Here is an 11,209-nt window from a genome sequence, read left to right on the forward strand (position 1 = left end):
GTGCAGGCCATCCATGTATGGTCAAGAGGCTTGGTTAGGTAGCCAAGGTGGGAGGGAAACAGAGACAACTCATCTCACACATTCTAAGCTCTCGGATAGTCCTGTGACCTCAACTGGTACTAAAAGAAGCAATTTCAACATTAGACTATGCTAAGACTAGTTAGAAATCAGAATGATTTGAAAAAGCAAAACATATTCATGAATTCAGTATAAAAATATATTTTTTACAGCTGCCCTTATGTACCTTTTCATTGTATTAAATGACACTGCATTTAACAAAGGTAATCACAGGTAAATTTCTTGTTGATGTTTATTTTTCCAAAATCTCAACTTTTCCAGCATTTATGACCTTTAAACAACTTTTCAATGTGTTATCTCTGACATTCTTTAAATAAGGAAGTTCAAGAAACACTTTATCTCAATTAAAAAAAATTCTGAATTCTACTTGAAGTTGTCACCAAACACCTTGGCAAGGAGTCATTTTAGTGGATTCTCTGGTGCTTAATCAGAAGTGAGCTTCTACTGCAGGCTTCATCTCATTCACCACTGCTGGGGCTTAGTAGGATGTGGCCTCTCTGATGTTGGATCAGCATTGCTCTCTGCTTGTATGCCTTTCTACACTACTTACATGTATAGGATTTTTCCTCAGAGTGGACTCTATTATGTTTATTGAGATTTGACTTACAGCTGAAGGCTCGCCCACATTCAGAACATTTGAAAGGTTTCTCTACTGTGTGGATTTTGAGATGATGACTAAGACCTGTCTTCTGACTGAAGGCTTTGCCACACTCTTTACATTGATAAGGCTTCTCCTTGTTGTGAATCCCCTGATGTTCAATAAGATGCTCTCCCCTTGTGAAGGCCTTGCCACACTCAGGACATTGGTAGGTCTTATCCCCAGTGTGGATTCTTTTGTGGTTTCTTAGGCCAGTTAATTGCGTGAATGTCTTCCCACACATATCACACGTATATTTTCTTGGTTTAGGAGGGTTTCTGTGCTTCCCTCCTAACTTGTGTTTGTTGAGGCCTGAGTGTTGACTGAAGGCTTCACCACACTCATCACATTTATAGGGCTTCTCCCCAGTGTGAATTCTCTCATGTATGACCAGGGTTGAGTTCACTCTAAAGGTTTTTCCACACTCGGCACATTCATAGGGTTTTCCCCCTGGGTGAATTCTGTGATGTATTATAAGTTCTGAGCTCCGGCTAAAGGCTCGTCCACATACAGGACATTCAAAAGGTTTCTCTCCAGTGTGGATTCTCCGGTGTTGGTTAAGTCCTGCATACTGAGCGAAGGCTTTTCCACATACTTTACATTCATAGAGTTTTTCTTTACTGTGAATTCGCTGATGCTAAGATTTGAACGCTGCCTGAAGGTTTTCCCACATTCATTACATTCATAAGGCTTCTCTTTGTTGTGGAATTGCCTATGTTCAGTGAGGTCTGCACTATGGCAGAAGGTTTTCCCACAGTATATACATTTAAAAGGTTTCTTTCCAGTGTGGAGGCTTTGATGCTTTGTAAGAACTGATCTCTGACTAAAGAATTTGCCACATTTATTACATTGATGGGGCTTTTCTCCAGTGTGGATTTTGAGATGTTGGGAGAGGCCTGCTTTCTGACTGAAGCCTTTGCCACACTCTTTACACTGATAAGGTCTTCCCTTGCTTTGAAGTCCCTGATGCTGGGTAAGTTCTACACGTCTGATGAAGGCCTTTCCATATTCTGTACTGGAATATGGTTTCTTCCCAATGTGGATCCTCCTATGCAGCTGAAGGCCTCTTATCCAAGTGAAGGTTTTCCTACATTCATCACATTCATATGTTTTTTCACCGGTGGCATCCCCATCCTGCAACTCCAAACTTCCACTAGGCTCACTGTCTCCTCTGTATGTGGCATGCTGACACACAGTTTCATGATGTCCATCAGACCCCTCCCTACACCATAATATTTCTTCATAAGGTTCCTGCTTCACTTCTAATGTCAGGTTCTCAGTCCTCACACCACTATCTGAAACAACACATCATATAATTTGAGGAGAAAAGGCAACTCAAAATTAAGAAACAGACAGGTAGGAGGGTTAATCTTTATTTTAGATTTAACAGCGGATTTTATATCTTTTCTTTATTTAGTGTCAGGGATTCAGAGAAACAGGTCAGCCAAGTAGACGGAATGGGAGTAATACAGGTGTGGGAGTGAGAAAGAATAAAGCATGGCCAAGTTACCAATAGAGTATGGTAAAATTGATAGGATGTCACTTCTGTGATTACCTAAGATTGTAAGTTCCACCTACTATGAGATTTTCTCTATTGACACTCTCCCTTGCTGGTTTGCTGGCTTTGATGAAGAAAGCCACCATATGAAGAAGCCCATGTGGCAAGGAACTGAAGGTGGGTTACGGCTAGTAGCCAGCAAGGAAATGAGGCCCTGTGTCTGTGTGAGTGCCTGACAGAGAACTGAGTCCTGCCATCATCCATGTGAGGGTGGAAGTGGATCCTTCAGTCACAACTCAGATGAGATCCCATCTTTGGCATTTTGACTGCAACCTTGTGATAGACTCAGAAGTGGAGGGCCCAGGTAAGCCATACCCAGACTCTTGACCCATAGAAACTATGAGACAATAAACGTGTGTTGTTTAACTGCTAGGTTTGTGGTAATTCATTAAGCAGCAATTGATAACTAATGTACCACTACTACAAAAATACAAAGCTTCCTAACTATAAGAACTACTACAATTTAAAAAAGAGGAGGGAAAACAAACCACACACTTAAAATCATATGCATGTATATGTATATCCATACATACATGAACACACACAGATAAGTATTTATGCATATGTGTGTATATATGTTTATACTTATTATCAATAAACGCAAATGGCTTAACTTAACTATTAAAAGAAAAAAATTAGGGAATTCCCTGGTGGTTCAGTGGCTAGGACTTGGTGCTTTCACTACCCGGGTTTGATCCCTGGTTGGCGAACTAAGATCCTGCAAGCAGCAAAGTGTGGCCAGAAAAAAAGAAAAAGAAAAAGAAAAAAAATAGATTTGGTCACAGAGCAAAACCCAACTCTATTATATATACAAGAAACACATCTAAAATAAAATGATAGAGAAAAGTTATGAATAAAGGATGAACAAGAGAAAATTAAGCAAATGCAAATAAAAGAAAGAAGGCATCATGATCTCAGTTTCAGAAAAAAGGAGAGATTCAGGCCAAAAGCATGAAATTAGACAAAGAAGAGAACTTTATAATGCTAAATATACAATTTACAGTGACAATGGAACAGATATGTCTAATTATGCAGAAAACAACAGAGGAGCAACTTTCCTAGAGCAGAAATTATAGATGACATAAAGAGACAAAACAAATAACAGACTTTAATCATCCTTTCTCTGTCTAAAAAAACACCAAATGGGCAAAAAAATAAAGATACGGAAGATTTACAAAATGAAATCAACAAAATGAAATCTTATGGATAAATATGTATATCAAGCTCTGTATCCTGAAAATAGAACATCTTTTCAGATGTGCAGTGACCTTTAATGAAAACTAGTTTTTGGGTCATAGGAAAACCATAATAAAGTCCCAAAGGTGTAAAAACAACACAAACATTCTCTGATTACAATAGAATAAATCTAAAATTAATAACAAAATCAGAAAATAAGCCCTTTCATCTGAAAATTTTAAAATTTCCAATTATTGGTTCAAAGGCAAAATAAAAGCATACATTTCCGATTTTCTAGAAAACAACAAAAACACTACATTTCAAAACATTTGGGATTCATCAAAACCTGTGTTCAATGAAATATCTGTATCATCAAATATTTATATTAGTAACAGATATATAGATCAATCCAGCTCAAAAGTTAAAAAATAAAAAGGACAACTAATTAACCAAGATAACTTGCTCATTTAGGAACACTTTACTGGCTTTCCTCCCTTCTGTGTCTCATTCCCCTTCCTTATGCTTCCTGGGAACACCTCTGATACAAATTACTACAATGTAAAATAAATAAATTAAAAAAACAAGTGAGAACATAAGGAAGGAATTAACAAAAATAAATGCAGAAACAAAATACAATATAGAAAAATAATGGAACATTGTAGTGGTAGAACAAAATTGAATACACCACTGTGAACTCATAATTTTTAGAAAAAAAAATGTACTTCTAGCTCTACCCATAAAATGTGCTAGAAGTATTGTTACCCTAGTGGTAAAGAACTCCCCTAGCACCCAGATTTTATACCTCAGTAGCATTCTCCATTAAGAAGAATCAAGGCTCGTTCAGAAAGGGTTGATACCAAATCTGGGTCTAGGGAAAGTACAAGGTGAGCCTGGAACAATTAATTTTGTTCAGAAAGCAAGGATTCAAAATTCATAGGGTCATGGCAAAAAGAGACAGGGGCAAGATGTGAGACATCCATACAAGGCAAAGATGTGTCAGTCTGAGCATTAAAAAGAGTAATAACTGGTAGATTGAAACACATTGACTCAATGAAAATTACTAAGTCCATAATGATACTAACACAGAAAGTCCGAAAATCTCACGTTGCCATTTGAGGTACCTATTAAACCATTCCTTGAATATGAAAATTGGTAAATAAAGGGGGAAAACTAAGCATCAATCTTGACTGTCTAATATGAAGTCAAGTCAATCTAATCAACAAATAGATGATTTGACCATTTCTTTACTATAAAGAAGAATGCCAGTTAATAATGTAGAAGGAATGAAAGAATTATAAAATCATTCTGTAACCCTTAATAAAATGGTTGACCCACACAAGAATTCTCAAATATTTTGTATTTTGTTGATAGGAAACTGGCCATTCACAAACTGCCAAAGTGACACCACACCGTTACAAGGGGAAAAATTAGCTGTTCAATGGAGGGATCATCCTGTCATCATCCTAAGCCAGCCAGGGATTTTATAGTGGGTCACCCAGGTATTCATGTCTACTTATCTAATATTAATTCTAGCCAAAAATGTTTAACTTGAGTCTTTCAATCTTTTTTCCAGTTTATGGAAATCCAGGGTACAGGGGCAGCAAAATAAATGATACAATGAGGAAGCAACCAGAAAAATACAGAGGGTAGGAGACTGGCCTGGGCTCATCAAAAAGTCTGGGCTGGGCTTCCCTGGTGGCGCAGTGGTTGAGAGTCCGCCTGCTGATGCAGGGGACATGGGTTCGTTCTCCGGTCGGGGAAGATCCCACATGCCGCGGGGAAGCTGGGCCCGTGAGCCATGGCCGCTGAGCCTAAGCGTCCGGAGGCTGTGCTCTCCAACGGGAGAGGCCCGCATACCGCAAAAAAAAAAAAAAAAAAAAAAAGTCTGGGCTGTGAGAGGGAAAATGGGACAGTGAAACTGTTCTAAAGTAAAAAAGAATTAAAAGGCATAACAACCAGATGTGTTACGTGACCCTGGCTTCTATCCTGGTTTGCACAAATCAGCTTTAAAGACATTTTGGAAAAAAATGGACCAGTTTGAATTTGGATTGAGTTTAGATAACATTAAGATGTATTGACAGGGAAAAGGGAAGATTATTAACTGAGCAAAATACATTATAAAATAGCACATAGAAATGATCCGTTTTTGGTTAAAGGAATGTGTGTATGTATGTATACACACATGTGCACATAAAAGATATACAGACATAAAATAAAAAGTCATCAATCGTAATCTCTGGGTGATAAGAATATCATGCTTTGCTTTCTTATTTTGCAACTCTGTATTTTCTAACTTTCTACAATGCATATATACTTCTCTGGTAATAATAAGAGGTAACTTTCAAAAAAGTCAATGTAGTTTTACAATGTTAATATCCTATCAGGGTCTATTTATGTACGCATCAAAATACTTGAAAGTAACATTTGCTATAGACAATCTGCAGAAAATTCAACTGTGGATGTTTAAAACCGACATACTGCTGAGGTTGTTCTGAGATGACTTATCACCTGTTAATCATTATTACCTAAAATGTCAGCTCTGTCACTCTTTAACAACTCTCATCACAAGGAATTAACAAGTCACACTCCACAAAAAAACCAAAGGGGAGTTCATTTCAGTCCAAATTCCCTAGAGAAATTCTTGCCTCACCTCCTTCCTCTGATGCGTGGGGCTCAGGTCCTTTGCCCTTGAACTGGACTGCTGGAGGCTGAACTCTGGTACATGAAGATTCTTCATCTAGTGTCTTAAGTGTCACTGTCTGCAAAAGGATCTTCTGTTCCAGAGCACAGGCTGAAAGCTAGAGACAAGCAGCACTCATTAGGCCGGTAAGGATATCATGAATTTAACAGGGACCAAACCTCAGGGAGGAGTCCCCAAGAAACATCCCCCGAGAAAGACTAGGAGGAAGAAGCTAGAAACCAGGTCCTAGGGCGCTGAGAGGCAGCCAGAAAGGTAAGCAAAGTAAAGTTTGATCAAATATTGTTTCTGTCACTTCATTTATTGGCTATGTGTCCTTGGCTAAGTTACACAGCCTCTCCGAACTTAGTTTTCATGTGTGATACCACCTACATCTTTGCTGCTGTGAACGATGAATGACCAGTAAAGGAGCACGATGCCTTCAGTATCTTTACTCACCATCCCCGAATCTGCTGTTTCCCACCCTTCCCCTTCTTCCCCTCCTGACTGGCTTAGCAAGAAGCTCAGTTCCCTGCTGAATGCTAGGTTTCCCACTGTTCTCTCAGAGGCTTCACACTTGAGAAAGTTTTGCTCCCAGTTCCCCGCAACCACATCATATTAGTCTCTTCCTATGTGTACATTTCTCTTTCTTTCCAGATTCTCCAGCATGATCACCACCTCTTCCCCACTCTCTGGATGATGTTCCTGCAGCTGGGCCTGGAGCTCCTGGGGCAGGATGGAGAGGAACTGCTCCAGCACCAGCAGCTCCAGGATCTGCTCCTTGGTATGTGTCTCTGGCCTAAGCCACTGATGGCAGACCTCCCGGAGCCAGCTCAGTGCTTCTTGGGGACCAGGGGAATCCTGGTAGCAGAAGTGTCTAAACTGCTGCCTGAAGATCTCCCAGGCAGGAGGCTGGTTCTCTGGAAGGCTGAGGCCCTGATTCCTGAGGTGGTCTTCCTCCAACTTCACTTTCACCATCACAGGCCCCTGCTGACCGCATGGGGATTGGAACAGCTGGCCAGCAGACTTTCTTGTGTCCACGGCCATCATTCCTGGCTTCTGCTGGAGTTTCAACTGGAGGCTTCTGAGGGCACCCTGGGGAATAAGAATTAAGTGATAAAGGGATACACGGCATATACTTCGAAGAACGCACACAAGAAAGAAGACCTGTAACCAGGGTAACTAATTTTATTAATTCACTGAATCCACAAATATTTTTTAGAGGCCTACCTTGTACAGAAACTGTTCTAGGTGTTTGAGACGCATTAGCGTACAAAGATCCCTGCCATCATGGAGTGTTCATTCTAGTAGGAAATCAATAAATACAACAAATATGAAAAGTGTAGAGTATGTTACGGAGATAAGTAAAAATATATTGCTGGGGTGTGTGTGTGGAATGAAGGCTTCCACTTAACGGAGGAAGGTTCCTCCAAATCCGGCATTAAATACATGTATGTGGCCCCTAACCTAAAGCAAAATTTCAAGTTATCACTTGGCACCGTTTTTCCATACTTGAATACATATGACCCAATCTGTGGGAGAGGAAAAGTTACTAGTCACAGCCAGAAAATTATTGATGCTTCCGTGTTAATCTGGCAAAACTGAGAGCGAAATCCCACTTCGCTTCACACAGTGCTGGCGGCCTTGGTTTAGTCAGAGCTTCGGAATTACAGTTCCCAAGAAGGGGGTCCCCAGTCCCGGGACAGGGTCCCGTCTTGGGGGCCTTGGGGCCGGCCTTTCCGGAGCCTCCCAGACAGACGTCTGCTCCCAGCCGCGCAGCCCCGAACCTCCCCGGGCACAGGGTGTCCTCCAGCCGGAACCAGGGCCGGTGTTGGCTGCCCCACGCGGCTCAACGCGTCCGGGGCTTCGCAAGGACGAATCCGATATCGAGGCGGAGGGACGCCCCCATAACCTCACCTGACAGGGACGCAGAAGTTCGGCTCCCGGAACCGGACGCTCCGTCGCAACGGCTTCCGGCGTCTCCCGGAGGTCACGCCCCCGAGCGCGCGACCGCGACCCGCCTCCGCCCACGTGCGCAGCGTCTCCGAGTTACCCTGCGGTCGGGTACGCTGCGTGTTCAGTTAGAGCGGTTCGGGACTAAAGGCGGTGAAAGCAGTAACTGTGCTTTGACAGTTAAACCCAGTTCCTGGATCTCTGAAATTAAAAATAAAAGTTTCGAACACCCGCCTCTTGCCAACCCGATAGGATCTCTTAACTGAAAATGTAGGGGAGGAGTGCTAGATGACAAGAGAGAAGAAAAATGATTGCTCTCTTCCATAAAGAGCGTTCCCGGGAAGTAGGCCGTTGGCGGTCAGCATCGCTACCTGTTTGTCTCCCCTCTGCCCTTCTCCTGGGTGCTTTCATCTCCTCTGCTCCTAGAACCCTCTCCTCAGGAAGGAACACGATAGCTAGCCTTTAGGATCTCGTGAATATACTGAAACCAGGAAGAAACACAGAAAACAGTGATGGTCGAAAAGTGGGAGCTGTTAAGGCAAAGAGCTTGGGCCAGAAGGCAGTGGAAATTTGCGAGAATGCATGACCCTAAGAGCAGAAAAGGATTAAATGATGGAAGAGGTTCTACTGTGGAAGAGTTGGAAGAGGGGGCGATCAAAGTAGGTGAGCTCACTGCTCTGAGGGAGGTTCCTCAGTGAGTTGCTGCTTTAGTCAGTCAGCAACACAGGGTTGGGAATAATAAAGGGAGTGGCAGACACAAAAAGGAGAATCAACATATGAAGTGGGGTGCTGGAATTTTGAAAAACCAGCCAGAACTGTAAAGTTGTCCTTGTCCCACTGTGCAGAGACCGTGGTGTATTGGGAACAGATTCCTCATGGCTATTACCACAGGAAAGCAAGACTCTCAGAACACTGGCCCTACAGAAACAATGTTGCTCACTTTGGAGTTTCTCTTGTGCTGAGGCAGATATTCCCCATCCTTCACAGTGCAGGACATGCATATCTTAAAACAATCTAGCTCTCTCTCAATTCTTTTTCCTCTCTCAATTTTTCTTTTTTATTTTTTTTGTTTTGTTTTGGTTTTGTTTGCGTTGGGTCTTCATTGCAGTGCATGGGCTTCTCGTTGCAGTGGCTTCTCCTGTTGCAGAGCACCGGCTCTAGGAGTGTGGGCTTCAGTAGTTGTGGCGCACGGGCTTAGATGCTCCACAGCATGTGGGATCTTCCCGGACCAGGGATCGAACCTGTGTCCCCTGCATTGGCAGGCGGATTCTTAACAACTGTGCCACCAGGGAAGTCCCTCTCTCTCAATTCTTGATACCTTAGAGAAAATTCAAAATCCCTTCACCTAGAAAGAGGAGAAAGGTCACCAGTGTTGTGATACTGAAGGGATTATTACTGAGTAGAAAAGGGGAAAGCAAGCTATTTTGAAAGCACCTGGAATGAGCTTAATGGTCAGATCTTAGAAAGCCACATTGAAGATGCTACATTTCAAGGCAAATACCAAGGACAATACCACAAAGCAACCACAACTTCCTGAGGAAACTGGAGAGTTGACCACTGCTCACATGTGTAGGAACTGAAGCCTCTGAACCCCACACCCAGGACCTTCAGTTCACAGAAGGGCTGGCACCTTGGGGATGTAGAGAGCTGAATGACAGAGCAGAGTCCAGAGCAAAACCAGCCCTGCCTTGTAAACATCCCTCACATTTCTTCCCTTCCTCGTCCAAAGTGGCTAAACATCTGTCAAATTATACTTACTAGGAATTATATCAAAAATCCAATAAGTGAGATCAGATAGTATAGGACAGTGGTTAAGAGCTTATAATTTGGGGTCACTGAATTCAGGTTTCTGTGCTGCAGTGCCCCTTGAGCAAGTCACTTAGCTTCTCTAAATCTGTTTCCAATTAGGGGACAGTAAGAAAACTAAGAGCACTGGGCATCAAGAGGATTAAACGAGATCACACAAGGGAAAACCACGAGCAGAGTTTTTGATAGAGTACACACTATGGATAGCTTTATCATTTGTGAAAAACTCTGAGTCTTAAGAGTCTAAGGAGAAATGACTAATATATCCATCCCATTTACTGTGTTTATGTATAAAGTACACACTTTTACTGAGCCTGCCCACAAGGGGTCAGTTGTTCTGCAGAAGATATAAAATGGGCAAATTAATGTCCTCCTTGGGCCTGAACCATATACCAAAAAAATTACATAATCTTTATAATCCAGAGGCCTATTATATAATTAGGGCACAGACCTAGAACACCTGACACTGATGAACAACAGAATGTTAATATGTAAATATATCATGTGGTTCTGGATTTAAATGTAGAAGGAGTTCAAGTATGGAGATTCACTGAGGCCCAGTGGTTAGAGTCTTCACGGGAGATGTGGAAGGCAGGATGGGCCCTGGAGAAAGGGAGCAAGTTAAGAATTCCTCCTTCTCAGGTTGGGAAAGGTTCAGGAGTTGGGGAAACCATCCTGGGGCTAGAAATGGAAAGGAGGCTTGTGAACTGAACTAGGAGGCTGGCAAACAGCAGTTGGCCAGAGGCCACTAGGATGGGGGAGATAACCAGCAGGGCACAGTCTAGAAAGGCTATCAAAGATCTGCTCAGATCTTTATCCTCTTCAGGGAGTGCCCTGCGTCCACTCTTACCCTGAAGTTGTTGCTTCGCTCGCTATGGTTACATAAAGAGTTTTCCCAGACTAAGCCCAAGGAAAAGGCAAATCTTTTAAACATGTTACATCAAGCTTGGGAGTTCCCTGGCTGTCCAGTGGTTAGGACTTCATGCTTTCACTGCTGTGGACCCGGGTTCGATCCCTGGTTGGGGAACTAAGATCTCACAAGCCACGTAGCCTGGCTAGAAAAACCCCCAAAACAAAACAGAAAACATGTTACATCAATCTTGCTCCTAGTTACTTGTGATTTTTAAATATCTACATGTGCCAACTTCTGAAAACGTAGAGGGGTCTCAAGACTGAACATGACTGTAATGTACTGAACATAGCTAATTTTCTCATTCATAATTATTAGGCTCATTTTGAGAAGTATCAGAAGCTAGCAATCGAGATTCATGAGGGCTTTGGGCTCCTCTCCCCCAGCTATCAGTTCTGGTTTTAGACTGAAATC

General features: G+C 42.3%; 1 protein-coding gene across 1 annotated transcript; it reads right to left on the bottom strand.

Annotated features, from left to right (window-relative positions):
• Positions 1-292: 292 nt before the first annotated feature.
• LOC112412605 (zinc finger protein 883-like) lies at positions 293-7,396 on the bottom strand. Its single transcript, XM_024764342.1, is given in 5 exon segments — positions 293-1,354; positions 1,357-2,010; positions 6,100-6,247; positions 6,748-7,221; positions 7,357-7,396. Coding segments are annotated over 5 exon segments (2,046 nt in total). The 5' UTR covers positions 7,393-7,396; the 3' UTR covers positions 293-620.
• Between the last annotated feature and the right edge of the window lie 3,813 nt (positions 7,397-11,209).

This window comes from Neophocaena asiaeorientalis, unplaced genomic scaffold (assembly GCF_003031525.2).
Source record: "Neophocaena asiaeorientalis asiaeorientalis breed wild unplaced genomic scaffold, Neophocaena_asiaeorientalis_V1.1 scaffold239, whole genome shotgun sequence".
In the NCBI taxonomy this organism is placed as follows: domain Eukaryota; kingdom Metazoa; phylum Chordata; class Mammalia; order Artiodactyla; family Phocoenidae; genus Neophocaena; species Neophocaena asiaeorientalis.